General features: G+C 40.6%; 1 protein-coding gene across 5 annotated transcripts in view; it reads right to left on the reverse strand.

Annotated features, from left to right (window-relative positions):
• Positions 1–304: 304 nt before the first annotated feature.
• EGFL6 (EGF like domain multiple 6) overlaps positions 305–26,901 on the reverse strand; it is a 52,193-nt gene continuing 25,596 nt past the window's right edge. For 2 of the 5 annotated variants that reach the window (XM_033111282.1, XM_033111264.1), the window contains 9 exons: positions 25,882–26,001; positions 23,146–23,265; positions 21,606–21,740; positions 19,681–19,803; positions 12,534–12,860; positions 11,418–11,498; positions 6,813–6,917; positions 3,622–3,887; positions 305–643 (listed from right to left, as the gene is read on the reverse strand). In XM_033111282.1, the coding sequence (XP_032967173.1) occupies positions 533–643; positions 3,622–3,887; positions 6,813–6,917; positions 11,418–11,498; positions 12,534–12,860; positions 19,681–19,803; positions 21,606–21,740; positions 23,146–23,265; positions 25,882–26,001 (1,388 nt within the window). In that variant the 3' untranslated portion in view covers positions 305–532. The remainder of the gene's footprint in view (positions 644–3,621; positions 3,888–6,812; positions 6,918–11,417; positions 11,499–12,533; positions 12,861–19,680; positions 19,804–21,605; positions 21,741–23,145; positions 23,266–25,881; positions 26,002–26,901) is intronic. The other 3 variants (XM_033111274.1, XM_033111291.1, XM_033111290.1) reach the window with 3 other exon arrangements.

A 26,901-nucleotide genomic window follows, 5' to 3' on the forward strand; every position in this document is an offset into this window, starting at 1 on the left:
ATAATCACACACATAACATAGAATTAACAACCATACTTTCTTACTTAGAAAAACTTAAACCATGACCCAAGGTGATTATTTGGATATTATTATTACAAAAAATTTAAATATACAAGTTTGGCCATAAAAACCAGGCTAAGCCACTTAGGTAGAAGTCTACCTGTGATGTCATAGTTTTTAAGAAGTGCCATAAAAGTCAGTTAAACGTTTTGACTTTTTTTTTTTTGTAATCTAGAAATGTTATATAGAGAGGTTCATCAACTCATGTAGACAAATCAAATATACTAGGGGGAAAAAGCGGAACTGACATTTCCACATTTTATAAAATCAGAAATGAATGAGAAGACACAGTAGTACTATATTTAAAGCAAATATTGATACATCTTATACAAGACAGGCATCTTACAGTAATGTTCGTACATTACAATTTTTCAGTATTTCTAAAATGGAGGTGCATTTATGATATCATATCAAAAAACAGAGAACTGACATAAAAAGCCAAATATAAAGATATAAAAGACAACAGTAACATTCAACCATCCACAGATAAAAGGCTGCCTGGACATAAGCCTGACACCAGCAAGACGCCGTCCACTGCAATTTCTCCAGTTTTGCCTTTGCCACGTTCGGCTTCAAAAATGATCTAATAATGGAGAGGAAATAAAAAATTACTTCAAAATATTCAAAACAACGATATAATCAAACTGTTTAATAAACTGTTAAAGAGGACTAAACTCATGTGTCCCTACTGCAGAGACACAGACTTTGACATTGAATATATAGTAATATATTGTATTTTCCAGATACCAGGCATCCACACTGAGTGAATATTTTCAGAGAAAAAAGGGTCACTGTAACACCTAAGAGAATCTGGAAAGACCTGGAAAGCTGAGAAGGGTAAGGTTTAAGAAGAAATTTTGAAATTCCCATTTAAAGGGAAAAAAAGCAAAAATAAAATATGATTTTCTTTAAAAAAAAAAAAAACTGCCTAGAAGAAATATTCCCTGTGAACATCTAATACAAAACTATATAGTCAAAAGAGAATTATTTTGATATATTTGGATTTTGGTAGTTTGTAGTAGTACAGTTAATTTTCTTAAAATATTGATTCACATATTCAGAAATCATCTGAAATGTCATTGTTTTCATGTGTTGAAAAATGTTTCGTAATAGGCGATAATCATTTTTATCTAAGACATTTATTAATAATCAAAAGAGAAGCAAACTTCTTTATGTTTTAGAAATTTCTATTGTATAGAAAACAGAATGAAGACAAAAAAAAAAAAAAAACCCTTATCTTCAAATTGGACACAAAATGACAGGGATGGCTCATTCAAAAAAATTAAGGATATATAGTGACTATTTTATATTCACTCATTCACCCAAAAATATTTTCAAAGAAATATTATTAAAATAAGTTTTTGCTGAATGATGTTCATCAGTTTCTTCAATTTTATAATGTTTTTTCAAAAGTAGTTCATGCTGTCTTTATAATCAGAAAAAGATACCAGAATATTTTTTAATTCAATAATTATGAAAATAATAATAACTACAATTTATGGAGCACCTATTAAACATTCATTATAAGGAGAAGTAATAAAGAGGATAAAATGAATAGTGGGCTCTTTAATTCTCAATATCAGAGATAAGCAGATTTAGAGGACAGCAAAATTATTCTGATTCAAAGATGGTTAAGGTTACCTTGGAACAAAAATTTTAGAGAAAAAACAATGTTTAATTTGGAATGCGTTATTCTTAAAAATGACACACACATAATTCTATCAAAAAGAATTCAACAACATGTATGTAGTAGTGTGGTTATAAATAGATTAAAATATGTATTTATGTATAAAGTAAAATGCAAAATATGGAAACACTCATGTTACTGTGGAATGATTATAATCTTTATTTTTTTTAGTAAAGTGATTTCCCTTTGTGTTTTCCAAACTTTTTAAAAAATAAATTCAAACTTATAGAAATTGGCATTGTAAAGAAAGATCCTTTAAGAATCATGCGTACAATAATGCCATTATGCAACTATTCACCATCCCCAACAGCATCTCTTCCTGCTTCATAAATAATCATAGAATAGTTTCCAAGGTGGGCAGAGATGAAGCAATTTTAGGCTTGCTGTTACCACGGTGTCCCACTTTCCTGGGCTCTCCAAAGAGAAAAGAGGGAGCCTCAAAGGGACAAATGGGGGCAAAGAGGGACTGTGACTGCCCACTTCTTGGGCTGCTCTCTGTTGCCCCTAAGCTCCCTGGATTCATTTTCTTGAGAACAAGTTATCACTGAGTGGCGAGTGATAGCACAACTGGGTATAGAAATTTCTTCTTCCCCTAGTCTCTTCTCAGGAGGGAACTGCTTTCAGGAAGATGTACCTCCTGAATAATTTTTAAAAGCAGTGAGCTAAAAAAGCAGACATCTCACAGAAGCTGAAATAGGTAGGATAATGAGGGTGGGCATGTCTGGATCTTGAGATATGGTGGCTATTCCATCACTGAAATCCCTGGCTGATACTCCTGGATAACTAAACATAAATGTCAGGATAATTAATTGTATTTAATTGCATTTTTCCTTACCCTGGTACAAAAATATTAGGCAGGCTGTTTATGTTCTCTTATCAAGAGACTTTTCTACAAGACAATCCCCTTCCTGATGTTTGTTCTCCTGCAAGCTTAACCTCCTTGAGGAGACAATGCCAATAGAAGGTAGAGTGACCTTTGTGGGAGATCACCTGTAAGTCCTTGGCATATCCTACTTCTTAAGAGTGTCTTTGGCCATGCCAGATAATTTATGCTACTAATGTGATTTATGGTGGGACCTCAGGTCCCACAAGTATTAGCCTGACCTCTGGAGAACCTAGAGACTGAGTAACTAAGGTCAGCCACACAGTTAGTCATGCAGGCAGACTGACCCCCAACAAAAACTCTGAACACAACGGTTTGGGTGAGCTTCCCTGGTGGACAACATTTTGTGCATGTTGTCACACATCATTGCTGAGAGAATTAAGAGCTGTCCATATGACTCTACTAGGAGAGGACAGCTACAAGCTTGTGCCCAGTCTCTCCTGGACTCTGCCCTTAATCTATTTCCTTTCACTGTAAAAAACTGTAATCAGTTTTTCTGAGTCAGAGAACTCAGAAAAACTGATTACAGTTTCTTACAGTGGAAATCATGGAACCTGAGGGTCATCTTAGGGACCCCAGACATCAGCCACTCTCTCAGTTCAGTTAAAAAAACATTTAAAAAATGACCTTCTAGCTTCCATTCATTGTAATAAGTGCTTGGCATAGAACAAACAAGATGTTCATTGATATCTTAAGGAATTTATAGCCTGGTTCAGAAGGAAGTTGGTGAGAGGAGCCTGACACACAAATAGGTCGTTTCCACAGAGTGTGTGCCATGCGTGCGTGCACTTGACAAGTATTATCATTAGTTGTGCTGATTGATTGCCTTGCTGATTTTGCTCCAGAATATAAGCTCTTTAAGTGTAGGGGAAAAGTCTTATTGATCTTTGTAGCCCCCGTGCCTAGGTACTATCAGGAAGTGTTTTGTTCTATTTGTTAAATCATTGAAAAAGAATGTAAATATCTAGTTTAATACTGTTTTTCCACTTACAGTTTCGTTAGTGTCAATCCCTTGATACAACTGAATTTTCCCCGTCCTCCACATTTCATCCTCACTCGTGCTCTCCTCCCATGCCAGGACATTGTTACTGTTTTTCACAAACACTCGAAGTTTCCCTACTTTGTCTCCAGCCAGCCGGTAATGAAAGAGCAAACAGAAGTTGCTTTGGGGCTGCAAGTCAGGGAGGAGAAGTCTCAATCGGCCAACGTCCTTCTTATGGCCTGCCAGGGCTGGAACTGCCATATAGTAGCCGAGAGCTTTAAGAGAAGAAAAACACACACTTAATGAGGCCACTGTAAAGGATTTGGCTATAGCATATAAAATATGTATTAAAAAATGAATGGTAGATAGTCTCCTATAGGGAAAACTGAAGTCCTTTTTATTTCGAACACAGGAACAAAATTTTCATGCTAAAATAGATTTTAGGGACCACAGAGCTGACAGACTTTGTTGTATTTCAAAAATACTTTGTTGTATTTCAAGAAAAGGAAACTGAAGGTCAGAGAAACTGAGGTATTTGTCCATATTCACAAAGCTTGGTAGTAGCAAATGTGGGGTAAGAATCTAATTAAAAGATCCTTTAGCACTGTAGGCAATTTGTAGCTGTGGAGAACTTGTGTTCCAGAACTTTCCAACTTGGTTGTTTGAACCTCAGAATGCATTTCCCCACTGAGACAATGATATGTATGATGGTCTGTTACTTAGGTGGGTCCATAGTGTGGTATTTAATCCACAACATACGTTAATTTGGACTAAAGGTTTCATGGAGCTCAACCACCATATGTAACGTATCATTCCAAGTTCTGATTTAGGTTGACAGGAACACATCTTCTATTTCTAAGTATCCATCTTTTAAGTATCTTTCAACCCGTGGTAATAGGATGTTTGCTCATCTCCAATCTTCTGGTTGTGGCTTTGATGAACTTAGGCAAAAATTCTCATAGAATGGGGTCTGAAGAAGTTGAGAAGGAGGAGGAATTCCTATAGAAGCCAGGAGGAAGACACTAGGGTGGAGTGGAGTCTTCCACTAGTGTAATTCCTAGAGATACTTGAGGACCCAGGATGCCCAGTGGAGCTTGAAATTCAAATCAACAACATGTCTGAGATATACTAAAAAGTATTCACTGCTTATCTGAAAGTTAGGCATCCTATGCTTTATCTGACAACTCTACCAGCTACATTCTGTCTTCTGTGACCCACTGCGGCAGGTTTCCCCTTCTCGCTCAGCTAAAGCCCACTTTAACTGGTCCTGGAGATTTTATCCTTCTATTAATGCTGATTCATCCCATGGTTCTTTTTTATGTTTAACTCTGGAGGGAAAGACAAGTCCACCTAGTGATGGAGGTACAAAAGGGGAGGGAGTACAATTTGGGTGACGCAAACCCCTGGGTCTTTTGTGAATCAGGTGTTTATAAATAGGGGACTTCCCATTGATGAAAACCCAACTTAAGACATTGTTGACTGTGTGAACAGTCAAGATCCTGGAATAATCTATAGGCTCCCAGTATGATATACCTCTGGTAGACATAAATTTGGAGATGCCATGATGGAAGAAAGGATAAACTCAGGTTGGTTATCAACATGATAGCTTCTCCAAAGATGGCCTGTCTCTGGCTTGGTTAAACTTGCCCTGAGCTTGCTTTGAATCTTTAACGATAGTCCCACTCCCATAACTTGCTGTGTGGGATGTATCCCCTCTACCCTAATCCCAAATTCTAAAAGGAATTTTGTTAGGGAATATCCGGATTTCCTGACTACATGTGAGGGCTTGAAAGAAAAGATCTCAGGAAGGAATTAGTCTAGAGGAAGGATCTAGAAGAAGGCTCTTTTAACTGAGGGCTGAGCCTGTACATCTCCAAATAAATAATTTAATTGGTAAGGAACTAGAGTCCCTGAAGGTATAACAGTTGTCTCCAATTATACAGTTAGCCTTAGGAGACGGGGATTCAATTTATATTCCAAATGAGATCTGCCAGCCAAACACTCTGCCCAAAATGAAGGCTAAGGCCCATCAATAGTGTTTAGGTAGGCAATGGAAAGAGCTGAGGCTGAGAAAAATCCAACATTTAGTGGAAGGAAAGAAATCCTAAAGCAACAGAAGCAAAAGTTCAGTCCAGGAGTTCAGATTGTTGATTTGATGCATTATGGTTTTCATGCTTTGAGGGTGACTTTACTAAAATTCCAGGTTTAGGTAGAGGTCCTATTTCCTTTCAAGATTTATTCCCCCCCCCAAAAAAAAAAACACAAAAGAAAAACTACAGTGCACCATAGCTAGCAAATTGGGGAAAAGGAACAACTTTTTTCTACCATTGTCCCAATACTCTTAAACCTTATGTGAATTCCAACATCTCTCTCTCTCAGCAACAGGAGAGTGAAGATGGAAGAAGTTTGCTGGAACATCCTTTGTGGGGTGGGAGAGGAATTAAGGAAGAGAATACGAGGTCTGCCAAATAAGTTTGCAAACTCATCCTAGAAAAAGTGCTACATACCTCACTGCTGAATATCACTACAGTCACCTTCAAAGTACTCCCCTGGGGAAGCTGTGTGCCTAGTCAACCCTTCAAAGCAATTTTTGAACTCTTTTTCTGGAATGGCCATCAGAACTGTCATTGTATTATCCTTGATGTCCTGAATCTAATCAAAATGTCTTCCTTTCAATATTTCCTTTATTTTCGGGTAAAGGAAGAAGTCATTGAGGGCCAGATCAAGTGAGGAGGGAGGGTGTTCCGATACAGTTATTTGTTGACTGGCTAAAAACTCCCTCACAGACAGTGCCGTGTGAGCTGGGGCATTGTCGTGATGCAAGAGCCATGAATTGTTGGTGAAAAGTGACGTGGTCTAACTTTTCCACGCAGCCTTTTCAGCACTTCCAAATATTAAAATATTAAACTTGGTTAACTGTTTGTCCGGTTGGTACAGATTCATAACGAATAATCCCTCCGATATCAAAAAAGGTTAGCAACATTGTTGTAACATGTTCGTGAACTTAATTGTCAAACCTCATATAATATGCCGAACCAAGTTAGTCATTTATCAGGGGAGACTTCGGAAAGTCTAAAAGTTTCCAAACATGACAAACAATCCCAACCTAACAAGTGATAGGAATAATAACCCTCCCATAGCTGGAGAGCTTTCTTTACTTATACCATATCGCAGAACACGAAATAGTAAAATTTAAATACCATTATCTCGATCAGCAGGATTCCAGTCAAAATCATCTTCTATATCCTGTTTCCAGTCACAGACCCCATGGTCGAAGCTGCAGTCAACTGAGATGTTTAAATCTGCTAAGAAAAAGGGTGCATTTCATAATCGTTAAGAGCATTAGAAAAATGTCTAACATTTGGAGCTTTGGAAGGCAATGCCGTGTTTTCTATTGCTGTCAAGAGTTTAGCTAAGCTAATCCATAGTATTGCTGCCCTAGCATCCATTTTGTTTGGCTAAGCAGCCTGTGGGGACCTTAAACTGATGCTAGTCCTCGTGCAAGTTCATGCCCAAGATTACAGCTCGTGGTGTCACAAGTAAATGTAAGTTCCTGATATGACTTCCCCGATAGCCCTTGTGATAAACAGTCTCCCCTGCCTCCCAGGGCCTTCTGCTTGCGTATTCATTCCTTAGATAAGACTCCCCTGGAGCTTACCAAAACCCCAATCTTGTTGGTTTGAATTGACCAATCCAGCCGAATCCTGGGAACCTCAAGGTGCTCTACAAACGGACCCTAATAAAGGAATGTGCCCCAGGTCATGCCTCTGTAAACACTCTGCCTTGACCTTCCCATGTGGGCCCTCGAGATATGCCATGTATTTCCTCCAGGACTTGTGACTAATAAACTTCTCTATCTCAGTTTCTTTTGTGATCTTTTGTTGAACTCTGGGCTCTATTTAACAAATCTTTTTTTTTTTTTTTTTTTTTTTAAGATTTTATTGGGGAAGGGGAACAGGACTTTATTGGGGAACAGTGTGTACTGCCAGGCTTGTTTCCAAGTCAAGTTGTTGTCCTTTCAATCTTCGTTGTGGAGGGCGCAGCTCAGCTCCAGGTCCAGTTTCCGTTGTTAGTTGCAGGGGGCGCAGCCCACCATCCCTTGCGGGAGTCAAACCGGCAACCTTGTGGTTGAGAGCCCACTGGCCCATGTGGGAATTGAACCAGCAGCCTTCAGCATTAGGAGCATGGAGCTCCAACTGCCTGAGCCACCAGGCCGGCCCGACAAATCTTAATTTAACAAAATCATAACAACTGTATGGAGTACAGGGCCAGCATTACAAGTTTTGGACCAGTACCTTTAGTTACTCTTATGTAGATCAGGAGTCAGCATACTAACATTTTGGCCCACTGCTTGTTTTTGTAAATAAAGTTTTATTGAAACACACTACACCCACTCATTTACATATTATCTATAGCTGCTTTTGAGTTATAACAACAGAGTTGAGTAGTTACAACAGAGTTGAGTAGTTACAAGAGGCCGTAGGGCTCACAAAGCTTATAATGTTTACTATCTGGTCCTTTAGAGAAAAAGTCTTTTGACCCTTGATGTAGATAACAGGAAACACAACTGGGAAAGAGATGTGAGACTGAGATGCTTCTGTTCATAACTAATGCCAGCCTGTTGCTCTGACTTGGAGCTTTGGCAGTTTATGCTGAGGAAGAAAGGAATGGCAAGGACAGGGAAACAGCTAAAGAGAGAAGGGGCAGCAGCTGGTCGTTGACTTATTACAATTTGTGAAATATTCTCATACATCACATCATCTGATTTGATTTGATTGCACATCATCTGATTTGATTGGTGCAAAAATTCTATAGTTAGACCCATTTTCAGGAAAGTAAAACTGGGTCGTAAGTGATTTGTCCTAGTCCCACAGACATGGAGTGCTGGAATTGGACCTGAATCCTAAATCAGACTGAAGTCAGGGCCGTCCATCTTGTAAATATCCCAAGTCAGCACAAACACACTGCTGCTTTTCTCACTTTCCTTTCTTTCTTAATCCGTATTTTCCCCTATTCCAGTGAAGATACTTTATTCTAGTTCCAGTTTTAAAATTAAAAGGTGCCCAGTGATACTTGTTTCTAGTCTTCAATATTCTTTAGGGAGTACTATTACTAGTTTGAGAAGTTGATGTTATCAGCCCACAAATAGTACAACATGAATTTTTCAGGTGGTTTATAACTGTGCTGGCACATCTGTCCCAAACATCCCACTTTTTCTCAACATGCAGGAGACTGGGAATGAAAACTGGGACAATAGAACAGTATAAAGGCAACTACTCCTTAAAGAGAGAAAACTCAAGACTGGTCTCGAGCACAGTATTTCATTTGCACAGCACTGTATGATTCGCAAAGTGCTTTCAAATATATTCTCTGATTTAATCCATACCACCCCCAAAACAGATGCTGTTGGTGCCACACCAATATCTGTCAGCACTTATGTTCCCGTACAGGCACACAACTTTCTACTGCAAACACCCACAACACTCTGCAAGAGAATATTTGCTCGCTGGAGATGCCCGGCCCAAGCCAGGCAGACCAGAATACCAGGGAACTACTGGGAGAGCAGTCAACTAGTGATGGACAGGCGTTGGTGGATAAATACCTCCGTTGCCTTACCTTTGGGTAGGACCACTAAATGCTGGAATTGGACATGGACCTGAAGTCAGACTGACTCCAAGTTCTTTCTAGTATTGCAGAGGGTTCAACTGGAATGGAGGTCCAGTTGCCACAGTGGTGTCCTTCCCTGCTTTTATGGCAGGCCAGGAGCACCCTCCTGGGAACAACTTTAATCAATGTCAGATGTGAGTTGGTGTATAAATACTCGAGCTCTTTTGCCTCTCTAGGAGGACAATGCTGAGCCATGTGCTCTACACTGGCTCCCACACTTCCCAGTGGAATGGAGCTCCAGTTGCCCACAGTGGAAACTTGCTTTATAACGCACCTTTCTCTTCCCTGGCTCACTTCCCCGCTTCCCAACTACTGTTTCCTGGCATCACCTCCCACATAAAGCACTCACTCACAAATTCTTGCCTCAGGGTCTGTTTCTAAGGCCCCTAGCCTAAAAGGAGTGTTGCTCTTCTTCCAACTTTATGCATGAAAGCAATGAGGCATCACAAATCGAAGAGTCTTGCCCAAGACCAACAGCAAGTGGAAGCGTTGGGGTGTCCACCTGAGTCTTATAATTGAGACTGAGTGCTCCAGGACACCTTACTCAAGAACCTTTGAAATCACAGAGTCACATATAAAACTGTACACTTTCTGTGTTTCATTAAGGATCATGGAAGAAAAAGCAAAATAAGAAACCCAGTAGGTTTGGGGATCCAAAGAGGACTCAAATAATTTATTAATGTCACTTAGCAAGTGCAAAGCAGAGCTGGGCAAAAGTTCTGAGCATCTGGAGAACGTGGCTTATTGCCTGAGCTATGAAACATTTTCTTCCTAACCAGGAAAATGGACAATAAGATGTTTAATGCAGAGAAATTTAAAAAAAAAAAAAAGAGGAACACTTAGAGAAATATAGAGGAAAACAAGATGCCTATAGGAGTTGGGTCATGGGTCACTAGCCTTTGGAGAGTTTTTAGTAGAAGCTTCTCAGATTAAATTTGGATGACTGAACTAGAGAGGTACTTTCTTCACGGTGGAGATTGTACTATAAACCAAAGGAATAGAATTGGAGAATATACTCATGAGGTAAATACCAAAGGGAACCCAATTGGCATATATAGTGGTAAGTAAAAGATAGTTTGAAAAGGAAAGAGAAGATCAAGGCATTCATATTTACACTAAGTAAAAGCGATAAATACATAAGTAGGCTTTTCCCTGATGTCTGTGTAGAAATGTCACATATAATTGGTCATGTGTAGTAAAACTGCTAAATAAACTCAGAGGAATTAGGGATCATGCCTAAGGAATTCCAGATTATGAGGCTTTGATAGATTGATCCCAAAAATGGTCCGAATTTTTACCCCTCCCTGTATCCATGCTCTTTGCAATATAACTTTGTAGCATCTTCCTTAACTCCTAAGTCAAGACTGGCTTTGTGAATTACTTTGGCTGATAGAATATGGCAGAAGTCATGTTGGGCCAATTCTGGGCCTAGACCTCAAAAGGCCTGTGTGCCTCCACTTTCTTTCTTGGAACGTGCCAATACCTCATGAGAACAAGCTTGGCTAACCTGTTTCAGGATGAGAGACCACATGGAGCAGAGCTGAGTCGGCCCAGTTGTCTCAACTGAGGTCCTAGGCATGTAAGAGAGCCCAGCTAAGATCAGCAAAGTCACTGAGCACGCTCACAGCTGACTGCAGACACATGGGTGAGCCCCAGCCAGACCAGATTAGCAGATTAGCAGAAGCACCCAGCCAATCCACAGACTCATAAGCAAAAATAAATATTTACTGCTGTAGGCCACTGAGGGTTTGTGGTTTGTTATGCAGCATTACTGTAGCCATAAGTAACAGGCACTTTGGGCCAGTTTTTAGTACATGGTGATTTTCAAGTTGTGAGCCCTTAGGTGTTGGATATGAAGCAAATGAGTCATTTTCTCCCATCTCCATTCATACAATCTGCCTCAACTCTTCACGTTAGGTGTCAGGTGGGAATGATGGAGCAAAAAAGACAGCCTTATATTGTAATCATTGGTATTAAGGACATCCTATTTTCATACTGGCACTGTGTGTCACAATGTGACAATTTTTCCCTTGGGTGTTTAGGAATGAAGCAGTGACTCAATCATTGCATCCTATGAAGAAATGAATACAACATGGGACATCGTGGGAAAGCACATACTGGGAGAAAGAGTTATTTACCTTTGCGTTCCAGTCTGGATGTTATAGCTTTTCTTTGGACCAGAACCAGACCATATTCATCTGCTCCATTCACCTTAGGGACTACCAGAGAACACGTGATCAGTTAAGAACAACCCTAAAACCCCACACGCTAAGAAGGTATGAGTGAGTGACTGAACAAAGAGGGTTTTATCATATATTCTATTGACAGCATAGTTAAGAGTGGTGTTTCCCTAACATTTCCAAGGCATTCACTTGGGTCCAGTTTCCTCATCTAGAACATCTTTTTCCAAAGGTTCCCCGAGTTGACTTAAGTATCTATATTGGTAACACACCCCTTCTCACCAGGTTTTGGAAATACACTTTTGTGAGATTTTCACTCTCTGTTAAGGGAGATGATGTCACTGGCATGCTAGTTCTCAGATGGGTGGGCTTGTGTCTGCTTCTCACTTGGTTAAATCCAAGAGCCATGGAGCCAAGAACAGACAAGGCAAAACATAGAGGGAGCAACAGATGCCCAGTGAAAAGGAAATGGAGTCTCAGTGTGGGGGATCCAGGGTGGGTTAATATGGAAACTGTCCTGGAAGGGCTGAGACTTAGGTAGATTCTGCATTCATGGAGAAAACTTAAGCTTAAGTTCTACTATAGAACTGTCTTTGATACAATTGTCTGTTTTGGCTTTTAAAATCATAACCACACAACTGTAAAATTCTCCTTTCATTAAGTGGGCCTATAAAAAGTGCCTTCAAAAAGGAGAAAGGCAGTCTGGCGGATCCACCTGGTAAGGGTCACTCTGGTTTGGGGGGTGCACCGCATGGAGAGCTGGGCAGCTAGATAACTGTTCTTGCAGGATAAGCAGGCTGACTTGACCAGAAGAGGAAAGAGAGGGTCTGTGTCAAACAGGAAAGCCCCCAAGGGGAAAGGACTTAGGCTCCTTCTTTCCCACAGGACAAATTTGATTACATATCTCTGGAAGATGTTAAGTTTCCTTACAGACCTTACAGAGAACCCTGCTTCTTAGGACTTAAAGCCAAACCCATTTTACTTAAGGCATGAAAGTGTCTTTTCTTTCATCCGCCAGGAGAAATCACAATTCATTTTTCATAAAATGTATAAAATAACAAAAGTGATACTCACAAAACACATCTCCTCGAAGGCTTTGCTCCTGTTCCACATGGTTCTTCAGGACTGCCTTGTCTCTTTTCTCTTCCTCCAGCCCCATGTTCTTTCTTTCTTCATTCCCTTTTTTTTCTCCACCAGAGCTCGCATCTCTGGAAACGCTCTCTTCAGAGTCGAAGGGCCGCAAGTTAACCTTAGGGCTGGGAGTCCCAGCAGGTTCTGTGATGACATTTTTAATTGTTACCTTCTTTTTCATGCTGTTTTTGTGAGCAAGCAACTTCTTGATTCTGTCTTTGATGGTACCAGGTGCTCTGACGACTTCCTTCACAGACTTCTCAGGAATAACTAAAACAAACAACAACCACTGAGAAATTCCACATTGGCTGATAATTAGATCACTCACAAAAAATGGGGCATTTAAAAGGTGTTCAAGTGCACTCAGGGAATGCTTCCAGAATGAACCCATATTTGGCTCTACCATTGAATATTTTAGGAAGAACTAGATTTGCATCTGTTTAACAGATACTAAGTGTTACCTAGTATCTTAACTACCTTTTGTTAGAGGACACAGCTTTGTTTTGCTTCAGAGACCACAATAATGAAATACCTACTCCTACCAAGCTGGGTTACGGATCCCAAAGTGATGGATTATCCAGGGTCCTCTAATATTTCTGTTTTCACTCAGGTATTCTCCAAAGCTAGTGTTGTCCAGGTAGCCCTAGAGATTTGTCCAAATGTGACGTTCAAAGATTACAGCTATAGCATTAGGTTGAACCATATAAATTACCAATAATGGGACATTTGTGACCTATAAAAATGGTGATTGATGGTTCAGTGTGGACATACCTATTTTTTCATCCCCATTCTCTGTCCCCTTTGAATTTCTTCACCTCAATCAATTACTATCTAAAGCTAATGATTTTATTTTTTGAACATTTAAAGAGAAGTTTCTATATTTACTGTCTTACATTCATTTCCTATTTCTCAGCACTAAATTAAATTGCTTTAAAAAATGCACCTCTAGATTGATTCATCATACCCCCAGTGGATCAATGACCCTTGGGAAAATATTAGTGTAGAAGAACTCAAGAGGTAGAAAAAGGATCATTTAGCCTAACACCTTTGTTTTGTAGATGAGGCAACTGGGTCATGTTAAGTGACTTGCCCAAAGTCACTCAGCTACCCAGGGGCAGAGCTAGGACTTGAGGGTAAAGCAGATGAATGACTTCTTTTCCAGTCCTATTTCCATGACAGGTTTATTCCTCCTTTAGGGTTAATGGTTACTTTTCTCTAGACTGGTTTGAATTCCTTGAGATCTAGAATCTAAAGATGCATGCCCGCCTTCCAGGGACCTATTCGTGATAATCAAGATTATCCAACTGATGTTAAAAAGTAACTTTTTAAAAATTAAAAACACTGATTTTTAAAATGAAATACATTGTCCTTTTATAAAATATCTAGGCATGTGCTAGTCTAAAACTAAGCAAGAAATGGTCTAAGGACACCTGAACCAATTTACTCAACTACTTGGACATTGTTTAGAGGGAAATGAAATAAGGGAGTAGACTGAAATACTATAAAATAAATCAGATTAAGATTTTATTAAAATATTTTTCTTGGCAGTGTTTTAATCTCTTCTCCTGCTCAGTTCCTTCTCCATCATTTGGCTGATGCAATCTGTACCAAAGTGGTAGAAAAATAAACAAGGAGAAGTCCACAATATTTTGGGTAATCAAAAGGAAAAAGAAAAATGCTTTGAAAATATGTGTGCTCTTAATTAATACATTGCTTTCACTTTGAAATCAATATATGGCTGTTATGACAAGAGCTATGTTTCCCTTTTCAATGAAATGTCCCAGTTATTTATCAATGTGACAGCCTATAGTTATAGGTTCAAAACCAACTACTACTAATAGAAGTAACACATCATTACTCATTTTCCTAACCTTCAGATGGCCTGTTTCAGCCTCTCTGCCAGAGGTCTCATGTTGAGTTTTGATTGTAATGTGCTGATCAGATATAGACCTTCCCCTGGAAGCCCCACTGTGTAATTCTATCCATGGTTCCCTGAATCTTTTCCCAGGACCCAGCATGAAAAATGAACAGGAAACACCCATTCCCTGGAAATTTCCTTTATGCAATCAGTAACATAAAACTAAGGACGTTTAATAAATAACAAGGAGGGGGTTTCAACGCACACCAGGCAAACCTAAACATCTGCTTTCAGTTTTTGCTTTGAAGTTCCGATTTTTCTCTTTTTCTTTTTCTTTTTTTAATCTTTACTGGGGAATATTGGGGAACAGTGTGTTTCTCCAGGGCCCATCAGTTCCAAGTCCAGTTGCTGTTTTCTCAATCTTTAGTTGCAGGGGGCGCAGCCCACCATCCCATGTGGGAACTGAACCGGCAACCTTGTTGTTGAGAGCTTGTGCTCTGACCAACTGAGCCACCCAGCCGCCCCTTGATTTTTCTTATTGAAAAAAAAAATCCCCTGAAACTAATATAAAAAAAATACTATCCGAAAAAAAAATCAAGCCATCACAATCTTTGTGGTGTCAACAATTTCACTCCCTTAGTATGGTAAAGAGAGAGCTGGGGCAAGGATAAAAAAGCTATTCATATGCATGACTATGAATGGATAGATTTGGTTTTATCTGGATATTGCTGTTTCAAATATAACATAACTGATTGTTTTCTCTTAAACATTTCTTGATTATTGCATCATCTTCTTGAGACTATAACAATGTGGGAGGAAAGTACAATAGGAGGGTCTTTGACACATTTGGGGATCTCAGATATAAAAACAGGGAATTCCAGAGTTTTCAGATTCATAGGTCAGTCTTCTACAGATGAAGTTGGCAACTTCTCTTGGGAGAGAGTTAAGATTTCTCTAAACATCCACTTGGTCCAAAACTTCTGCCGACCTGAAAATTGTAACTTTACTTAGAAAAGATCACTGATGTGAGAACATCTTTTTCTCAGGAGGAAGACGAATGACTTTGGCTTTCATTCGCCTGTGCTCAGTTCACCAGATGATCTCTTATCTGGCAGGAGAAATGCTCCTGTCATCTGTGCTTCGGACACAGTCCCAAAAGAAGAGGCTTAATCGAAAGGAGAGGCTTAATCGTGGAAAGGAGAAACTTAATCGTGGAAAAGAGAGGCTTACTGCACCAAGGACCCCAGGAAACGGGAAGTGGCAAGGATAACAGAAAAGCTAGCCAGGAGAGTTTGTCAGGGAGAGGCCCAGGAGAGCTCTCCAGCCCAGAGGAGTAGCCGTGGGCCCACCCATCCTGAGTTAAGCACACAGCCCAGTTTCCTCGGCCTGACTCCTAGCTCCCACATCTTCTAGTCGTGTGGCCTCTATCCAATACTTAACTTCTCTTTGCCTCAGTCTTCCCATTTATAAAGTTGAGATAAGAATAGGGTTTTTGTGAGGTCTAAATGAGCGAATGCATGTCAATAGTTACTAAGATCAGTGCCTGACATATATTCGGCTTGTGTTTGCCAGTATTTTTAGAATTTAGTAGTATATTCACCAGAATGTTGAAACTCTGTTACTGTGTTAAAAAACAAATGTCCAGGCCATACCTCCAAACTTCTAATGCTTATGTTATAATTGAAAGAGAAAAAATTGGAATGGCCTGGGTAAAGCTACACCTATGTTCTTGAAAAATGGTCTGTATAAACTGAATTAAATCAGAAGCATATTTCTAATGACTGAGGAAGCTGCTTTTTGATGGGAAAAATTGCTTGATTTTTGCAAAGAAGCCATTGCCACTATTATTTCCACTACTAGTGCATGATTACTGAGCATTTAATATATTCTGGGCTGGAGCTAAGCCCTTTATATGGACATTTATTTATTATGTGTGGATTATGTCATGAAATCATCAAAACAACATTATGGGCCTGATGCTATTATCTTTATTTTGCAGATGTGGAAACTGACGCACTGAAAGGTTAAATAATTTCTTCTCAGTCCACAGGTAGTAGGCTAGGGAGCCCAGAATCAAGTCAAGGTCATTTCATTCCAGAAGCCACGCTCTTGGTAACTCAATGCTACAGTGTCTTTTCCTAAATTGACTATTATTACCCAAGTTAGGTAATACCAAAATGTTGATTTTATTAGAATGAGGTACAGCTGCTATCAAATTAAGGCCAAATTATCTAAGAGTATTAATATTCACATATATTAGAACGATAAAAAAATACAGATCTACATTTAGGGTGCTTCTTCCTCTGGGTACAGAAGGTGCATAAGGATAATCCACTAACTCCTCTTCTATACCGCAATGTAGAGTCTGGATTTTTGAAAAACCAACGAACTCATTGTAGAGCACATCTCAGAATTGCCCCACCCTCTGAAGGGGAAGCTGGGTGTTTCTTTACAGACTCCTGGACCCCCTGGTAGAGGGTTGTCCCTAGGGGTGTTAACTCTGGGTTGTACCTATAGGGCGCCGAGCAGCCTTCTAGAGAAAGCTGGAAGGCCAGAATGCAGAGACAGTCCACTGCTCTGGGCTTAGGGGTATGCATTGGAATATCTACCCCACCTCGCTGAAATTAGGGAGCTCCAACGGACTATGGTCTGGCTCGTTATAAGCACCCACCACAGGACTACCGTGATCCCCATTTGGGATAGGAGGAAACTGAGTTTAGAGGGGTTTAAGAAACTAGCTAAAGGTCACAGCCAGTATGGGGCAGAGCTCAGATTTAGATTCAGGTCTTCCTAGCTCCTAAGTCTGAGCTGCTGAGCATTACACCACATGGCCTGAGACAAGTGAGGCTGCAATGCACATGTTCAAATTTGGTGGTGTGATGTAGCCCTCAGTCACATCCAACACGAAAACTGATTTACCGTATTTTGCCATGTATAATGCACACTTTTTTGCCCAAATTTGTGATGGAAAAATACGGGTGTACATTATAAATGGGTAGTACTAATTCCATATCTACATAAATGTTTTTAATTCTTTTACTTATGCTTATGAGTTAAAAGTGTAACTCTAGAAATCAATAACGATATTCATATGCAAAATAATAGCCTGCAATACGATAATTGGTTTTGTTGAACTTAAGACGAACTTGCAATGATGAAGAGTTCTTGGCCTTCTAGGGTGTATAAATATTGTATATTTTTTAGCAGTACATAAAATTTCTTGTATACCTTGTGTCTGTTCTTGTGTTTTGTAATTATTTGTCTTATAAATTTTCCTGTACCATAATGTTAAAAACTAAATGCTAAAATTCCTTTATAATACCAAAAACAAGTATCTAAATGTAAACAAATAAAAGCTTGAATGAAAAAATTAAAACGAAAGATTTTTTTCCCCTGAAAGTTTGGGCCAAAAACGTGGGTGAGCATTATACACGACAAAATATGGTATTCAGTCTCCTCTCCAGGGGCCTCTCAAGGTTATGGCATCCCTTCCCCACAACCCCCCTCCCCCCCACCCAATGCACAGGCAGCCAATCTCTCTTTCTTTGAATAAAGTTCCAGAAGGACATCTTGAGCACGTCTATACAGAGGGATAGAAACCACAGCATCGAATAGCTAGAGACTCCATGGCTGTTTAATCCCAGAGTCCCCCACCTGAAAGCCTGCACAGTGAAACACAGCATTTCCTGCTCCATGTACAGACACCTGGCGGCCGTTTTTAAGAGAGAATGTAACCTCCACCCATTGGGCTTAGTCTGCTTTGGAAAGCCACTATTATTTCACATTCCTTAAAATATTTATGGGCACAATTTATACTTTTCCACACTATTTTTTTCTTCTAGACTACATGCTGCCCAGTTCTTTTGGCACATCTTCATGGAATTTGATTTCCAGACTCACTTTCTTTGGTTATAGTCTTTTGTACACAGTCCGTCCAGGGGCGCTCAACCACAGCCCACTGGGGTACTGTAAACCTTTTATAGGTGCGTTGCTCAATGTTTATCATGGGACAGACGATTTATTTTTGCCATCCCTGAATGGCCACTCTGTTGTGTCATTAGGAGCCTTGGGCGGATGGGGACATGAGATGTGATACAGGTCAATGTACTGCTTAAAGCCATATTTACTAGAACATGTGGGAACTCTGCTAAAGGGTATATGAGAGAGTAGGGTCTGAGCAGTAAACAAATCTAGTCACGCAATGAGCCAAAAGGACACAACCAGAGGGACAAGCCTGGATGACTTTAAACATTGTGACTTTAAAGATGGCTGCTTGTCAGGGGAGAGATGGGACTGCAATGGTTACTGTCTTGCCTTGGTAGACATTCCAGGTACTCATTGTGATTTCTAGTTTTCTTTTCTTTCGGGACACATAGCGGGATTATATATATATATATTTTGCCCCTACTTCCAAGCCAAATTAACTAAGAGCTGGTGTGTTATTGTCCATGCTTTTTTCCCTGCTGTGACAAACCCTACAGCCTCCGAGTGATACCATGGTACCAAAAGATGGTGGGACCTCTGTCAGTCTGGGTCCCTAAGTGACTACATTGAGAGGAAACATCCTGATAACTCTCTTCAGACAGCATGAGTGAGAAACAAACCACTACTGTTGTAGCTGTTAATAGCAGTAGCATTCTATTGTTATATATTCGGTTTATAAATTTAAGATTTTACCACCTAAGCAGTAAGGAATTCACAATCAAGAACAGTGGGACTCTGCTACACATTAACAATGTGGATCCAGGTTTGAGGATGACAGATAAGGTGATATCAGCTTCATCATAGTTTGTTTTGGTTGTGTATTGTGGAACTATTCCTGATTCACATGGTTAAAATCTTTAGTGATTCTAAACCCCTGACATTTTAGGATTGCTTCTTACTGCACCATGACCTAGCCTATCCTGACAGATACATTTGCTCAGTGTCATTTGTCCTTAAATCTTATTTTCAGTATTTTAAAGTCTGCTGTGACCAGAAGAGTATCCAGAACCCTTGCTAGTCTTTGATTTAGTGCCTACAACTTCAGTGAGTACTGGAGATGTAGTCCAATTAGCAGAGAAGACAAGGGTGAGGCAGTTAAATTTTCCAATACTGCACGTGCACTCGTGGGGGAGGGAGAGGGGAAAGGAGGGAGGGAGGGAAGGAAGGAGAGAAAGAAAGGGAGGAAGGGGACACAGAGAGAATGCTTTCTCAGGAAAAGTTAGGATGCTATGACCAAATGCGACTTACGAGAACACTGAAGTCCACTGCCTTTATATCCCTGCTTGCACTTGCACTTGAAGGATCCTTGGGTGTTGAGGCAATTGGCGTACAGGCTGCATGTGTGGGTATTCACAGCACATTCATTTACATCTAAAAACGTGAACATCCGTGAACAATTTTGTGGCAACAAAACGCGCTGAAAGACTATCATCCCTGACACTTGAGCAGCTCCAGGGCCAACCACCACCAGCACCACCACCACCAAATTAAGTGTGGCCTGAGGATTGAGAGGTGTTCATAACTCCCCCACTTTGGCCCAGAGCCCTGGCTTGCCTCCTGCCCAGGATGCAGGCAGCGTCTACAGCTCATGCCCCCCATGGCAATTTCATCTGCTTATCAACACTGCTGAAGTCGGGAAGACGTGTAGGTTGTTTTCTTTACTTTTTCATCTGTCTAATTTAGAACTAAATCACAATATCAGAAAATAAATTCTACACATGGAAGGGCTTGGAATTCCTAACCAACGAAGGACAAGCTGGGCTAGGAACTGTTGACATCATCTGCATTCACAGGTAGTTTGTTCGAAGACTGCCAGGAGCAAGGGTCGGCTGATCTGAGCTCATCTGCTGGATTTAGACTAGGAGAGTTTGCCAAATTCCACCCAGGTGAGAGGTCCATTAGCTCATCACTTTCGAGCTACGCTTCTGTAGACATATGCACACAAAACAGCCTACCAGTTAGTAACTGCAAAGGGGGCTCAGATGCTAATCTCAATCACTTTTAAAATCACAAAGATTTGTTTCCTTGGGAAGCTCTCCATGTGACTTTGCACCCTGTCCTTTGGAACCTCCCCGTAGGTATCAGGGAACAGGCTTCTGCTCTGTGACACAGCATCACTGATTACAGAGCTGGACGCGTCTGCAACAGGGCATGGGGTCCAAACCCCTGAGAAATGAGGATTTTACCAGCCTGTGTAGGATGGCCTTTATGATTGAGAAGATTTAAGAGAAGAGCTGTGGAAGCTTCACAAGACGGTTCAAAACCCAGGAACCGAGTGTTGTCCCAACACGATGACCCAGGATGTGTCTAGCCTGGGACGCTTTGAGTGTAGGGTTGAAAGAAATCCTACTTTTTCCTCAACTGTTAGCTTTCCATGTCACGTGCATGTTTGCTACACATGTTATGTGAATAGGATTCTACAGGGAGCCCGAATTTCCCTCCGCTGTAGGACAGGCCCCATCACACATTACATCAGGGAGATGGGAATGTATCCAAGGGCTCCCCAAACACCCTACTTCACTTCTTCATCGAGACTTGGAATCCCTTCACTGAAGGATAAATATTTTATTTCCCACAAATCAGGCCCATATCTGAGAGCAGAATCTTATCAGAGTGGTTTCAGTGACCCTGAAAAGGGGACATTTTAGGGGATGTGGAGCTTGACTCACGAAAGGGCTGAAAGAGAGAGGAAAGAGCACGTGCCTTCATCTCCATCTATTTTTCCAAAGCCACCCCTGATGGAAACTGTCATAAACAGATCACTAAGATCAAGATTAAATAGGCTTTGTTATTCTTTCTTTGATCAAATACAAAAACTGCTTTATTGTTCCCATTTTAGATATGTACCTAGATAAAGAATCAAAAATTAAAAATGAAGCCAACCAAATTTTTTTTAAAGGCCACAAAACTCATCTCAACATATTTGCTCCCATAACAGAACTGTGCAGACTGAAGTTCCTTAATTTAAATCTTTACTGACTTAGCTTCATATAATTCAGGTCATCAGAGTTCCCTAAATGCCTGAAACATAAAAAGTGTAACTTTTCCTGTGTTGTTAAGCTGGTCGGTTACAGCAGATTGCTCAACTGACACACTAAATCGAAACAGCTGTAGAGAAAGCCTACAGGTTTGGTGGAGACAGGGAAAAAGGAAACAGTGACACCAAATCTTACCTATACAGTCATATCGGCCACTGATATATTTCAGCTCAAAACCAACATGACATTTGCAGTAGTAGCTTCCAAATGTGTTCACACACCTTCGGTTGTAAGGGCAGACGGCTTTACCAGAGGCACATTCGTCAATGTCTAGGATGTAGAACCAGAAGGTGTCAGTGACAGTGAGAAAAATATATATATGCACGTGCACGCACTCACGTGCGCACGTGCACACACATACTACTACATGTCTGCTGAGGGAATTAATATTTTTCCAGCTATGTACATTACATAGCATATACAATTTTTGAAAACAAAGTCAGATAGCCACACTGTAAGCAAACCAAATACACAAACATCTAAATTTTGCATTTTACAAAAGAATTACTTTATTAGCAAGCTCCTCCAACTCCTGAAATATTGACCCAAATCACAGAAATGTGGTTTCCTAAGAATGCACTTAGATATAAATTGTGGGTCAAGTGTAATGATGTAAAGATGCAACTTTAACAGACAATAGGCTTCCTTCCTTTTCTACCACTGAGAGTCATGTTACACAGGTGCTGCCAGCTCTGTTCACCAAACCATTAGGACTCAGGCTTTGCTTTCACTTTCAGATATCAAATCAAGTAGATGTCATAATGTTATTTTGGAACTGTGGTTAAACAGACAAGTCAGCACCGGCTTATTTCCTTTGCATTCTTAGAAGAATAAATAAGTGATGGACTGACAAAAATTATTTTTCATGCACATCCTCTACCCCTTCCAATAAAAATGGCACCCAACAAATTAAAGAGGTGGGTGAAAATTTGGATTCAGTTTGGTCAGGAATTAGCCTTGTCATATAAATCTTATGTTACTACAGAGTACTAACCCCTATGATTCTAATTAAATCTTTGATTACTCTCAAAGAGCAGAGCCAAAATTTTCATTTACATGATTTTTAAAAAGTATTTAACTGATTTAGGACCTATTTGGCTGAACTTTCTAAATGCAGTTTATCAAGTTATGTACATTTAGGATAAACATCCAGCACCTTGACTGAAAAACGCTAAAAAATATTTGTACTACAGTAAGGAAGTAAGAATATTAAATCATACTGGTATTTCCTTATTTAGATCAAACAGATTAAGAACTCTTTCAACATTCTGATTTGGTTTGACATCCCTTATTAGTGTTATATGCTCCTTGCTATAAATATTATGTATATTTTGTGCATTATAATTAAGTACAGTACTATGAGGATATACAATTTGGTGGTTAAAGTAAAATGTGTAGGGTAAATATACTAAAATAAAATTATTTTTATTCTTTTTCCACTGTGGCATTAGGCAACCCCAAAATAATAGAGAAGTGTTCTTTCTAGCATCCCAAAGTATGTCTAGAGCGTATATGGGTAAAAATGTTGTCTCCGAAATGGACATACATCTGTACTTTAGGGAGCTTGTGATGTCTAGTCAATAAGCAGACTGTGATAAATGAAAAAGGAGGAATTCAGTAAAGGGAGCAGTGGAGGGAAGAGGAGTAGGAGTGGAGGTGAAGTCAGCTGCTTTACCCATACAAACTCTTCCGTTTGGGGCCAGGCGGAGTCCCGAGGACGGACACAGACACCGCGGCCCTTCCTCCGTGTCTTCACAGCCGTACTGGCAGCTTGTCATGGCACATGTTCTCAAGTCTGAAAAAGTGGGCAAGGATTAGCCTTTTCCTTCCAAGATGATCAAAAGTGCTTACTGAGAAACAATCTCTGAATTTGGGGGAATTAAGCCTAACACGTGGATTGTTTTTAAGGGATAAGCTTCATTATTTGAGAACCAAATGGAAGAGCCAAATGGAATCTGGGCAGGGGTGGTGACTTGGTGGCCCTACAGTCTGTTTGGTAGGCCCATTGAATTTGACTGTCTTTAGGCAGGGCACACACCCCTCAATTCCCAAAGATTGCATCTCTTTCTCGTCCTGCACGAGCTCTAATCGGTGCTTTATGTCACCTGGCTGGTCTATACAGTTTGAAATGCAATTTCTGACGTAGGTGATCAATCTGAGTAATTAGGGTAAAGTAATTCATTCTAGAGATCTCACCATGCATGCGAGTCACAAGATTTGGTCTTTTAGGTGCCAGTATTAAAACATGGGGCAGATATCGCTGATTGGCTGCCCGAAAGCCATTTTGGACCCCTTTTCTCTTGTCACTCCCATCATTGAGGCTGAAAAGCCAGATACCTGTATTTGGTTTTTTCCCAGTTTCCTTTGAAGCAACTAGGAGTGGCCACATGACCTAGTGATGGCCAAAGAGATATGCAGATGAGTCTGATGGAGGGAGTGGGACTTCTAGAAAAGATGCTGCTGCAAGATAAAAGGGGCAGGCGTGAAGAGGTGTTCAGTCACTGGTGTCAGTCCTTTCCCTTTTGTCTTGTCTACCTTAAATGTACATGTGATACCTGGAGCTGGAGCGGCCATATTGTGATTATGAGGCCACAAGCATGAGAATGAAATCAATATCCAGAGACTGAGTATTTGCTGAGCTGTCTGGAACTGCCTGCCTCCAGCATTTTTTAGCAAATGAGATAATTTAGTTGTATTTTCCTGCACCCATTGCTAAACATAACTGACGTCACAGAGATGCATTTCCTTAGCAGGGGTCCAGTGTGTGTGGATCAATTTCTATAACAGAGGAGCATGATGAATATACTCCCTTCATCACCCCATCTACAACATGCCAATCACCCAGCTGGACAAAAGAGACTGCAAGGGGTCAGGTGAAATACAAGCAGCATCCAGGAGAGAAGTCCAGGGCTAGCTGGACACTTTGAGCTATAAACACGGAGGCACAGGTAACGTGTACATATATAGAAATAGACAAAGGGGGTACAGGGCTAGATACACAGGCTACAGTAATGTAACAAACACCTACCGATGGTTATATTTCTAGTTTATTCTTCCTTCTCTTTAGTTGTCTTCCTTTAAAATTAATTTTCAAAATTTACCTAATTCTATCTTTCCATTGGGAGAAAGATATCTTTTTTGGCACTGACTAGGCTTTCATGGAATGTTTTAGAAACATCCATTAGCATATATCTTTTCAAAAATGTTAAGTGATTACTATAAAAGCCTAGATAGTGGTTCCCACGGAGGAGGGGGGTTCTGACAAAGTTCTATTTGGTAGTGGTTACATGGGTGCTCACCTTATAAGAATTCATTAAGCTATGTGTTTGTCTCTTGTGGGTTTCTGTTTAATTTATAATAGTAAGGCTTTTTTAGAAAAGACTCTTTGAATGCCTGCTTTATCTCTTCAGCTTGCTTGCTAAGAAGAATCTAGCTGACTAGTGGTGTTGGGGCACTCTGCCAAGGAGGGACAGCACAAGGACCAGCCAGGGCAGCAGGGAGCCGTGCGTTAGCCAAGATTTGACAACCGCGGGAAAGCCCAGGATGGGCTGGGGAGTCCACGAAGCTGCAACCATAGGAAGCTGGCAGAAGGCACAGGCTCCAGGCTTACTGGGGGCTGCAGGGCAGAGGAGAGAGATGGGAGAGGGGAGGCAGGAGGGGCGGGGGAACGGAGGATGGGTTTACCTTTCAGTCACAACATAAAACTTGAAAAGCCTTCCTTCTCAATAAAGGAATGGATATAGACTCTTACCCTCCCACAGGACATGGGTTTCTCTTTATCACAGAAGGCTTTTCTTTTCAGGACTGTGAATCACAATGCATTTCCAATAAGAGTGACTAACCTTTGAGCGTGGGGCAAGGGGCCTGAGAATGGTAGTTGGTGTCCCAAGATGATGTCCCAAGATGGAATTTAAATTGATCACCTTCCTAAAACAATATGCTTATTTTCCTGAAGGAACCAAATACATCCCTGCATATGTAGAGATAGATAATTTATTTTTCTCCTCGGCTAGTCTTTCTATTTAAAAAGTCAGTGTCCAGAATAGCCACATCCACAGAGACAGAAAACAGATGACTTGCTGCCAGAGGCCCTGGGGGGAGGAGTGGAGAGTGACTGCTAACGCGTGTGGGTTTCCTGTTGGGGTGGACAGGATGTTCTGGAATTAGACAGTGGTGATGGTTATACAGCATCGTGAATGTATGCAATGCCACTGAATTGTATACTGTAAAATGGTTAATTCCATGGTATATGTATTGTACCCCAATTAAAGAAAAAAGTGCTCAGAGGTATTTTAGCCTGGGGCAATGCTAGAGTTTGTTTTTTTTTCAATCACTCAAGGTAACTGTTCCCCAAGCATCAAATGGCAAAGTCATGCCTCAAAGGTTGACTGATAGCAGCCCAGAAACTTACTGGCACACGTGGCGTCTGGCATGAGCATGTGGCCGCTGAGGCAAAAGCACTTGTAGGTCCCATGAGTGTTCACACACCTATGTTGGCACGGCCGGGGTTTCACTCCACATTCGTTCACATCTGCAGGAGGAAGTTAGAACATGGAGAAAGGTGAACTGAATCGAGAAACATCCAGATGTGGAATGGAGTTGGGTTCCCTGGACATGGGTTCGCCTCTCCTCCAACCTGCATTAAAGGGTTGCGGAGGATGTGGATCAAATAGAATGGTCGTACACTGTTGGGGCACTGTCAGTGGGAACAACCACTCTGGAAAACTGTTTGGGAGAATCTACTAAATCTATATCTTGACAGACCCAAGACCTAGCAATTCCACTCCTGGGTGTTTACCCAACAGAAACGTGGATATAGCTCACCAAAAAACTCCCAACAGGACGATGGATAAATGACCGGTATACTCAAAGGAATACTACAGAGCAACAAGACTGAACACAGTACAGCTACAAGCAACAGCGGATGAAGCTCACGAACAGGATATTGAGTGGAAGAAGCTGGATATGTGTACATTGAAAACCAGGCACAGCTAACCTGTGGTGTAAGACGTCAAGATACAGCTCCTTGTTGGGGGTGGGGGCAAGTGACTGGAGGGGAGTGTGAGGGGTTTTCAGGTGGGCTGTGAAGTTTCTGTGCCTGGATCTGAATACCAGTTACAAGGGTATTTTTGAAAATTCATTTATCTGTACATTTTTTATACATGCACAGTTCTGTGTGTGTACTGCTTGAGTAAAAAGTTATCAATAAACAATTTAGATTACACTACGTTTAATGCTAACCCCAAAGAGCCTATGACAGATGCCCACAGCATAGCCTCCCTTCAGTTGTTGACATTTTAGAAGGCTCCTCAATACCAAATTTGTAAATTAAAAAAAAGAAGTAAAGAAAAAGAAAAAAGAACAGGAAAAAAAGCCTGTGAGGCTGTGCTCCAAATGCTAATAATCAGTTGGTGAGATTGAGGGTGGCTTT

The sequence above is a fragment of the Rhinolophus ferrumequinum genome, chromosome X (assembly GCF_004115265.2).
Source record: "Rhinolophus ferrumequinum isolate MPI-CBG mRhiFer1 chromosome X, mRhiFer1_v1.p, whole genome shotgun sequence".
Lineage (NCBI taxonomy): Eukaryota > Metazoa > Chordata > Mammalia > Chiroptera > Rhinolophidae > Rhinolophus > Rhinolophus ferrumequinum.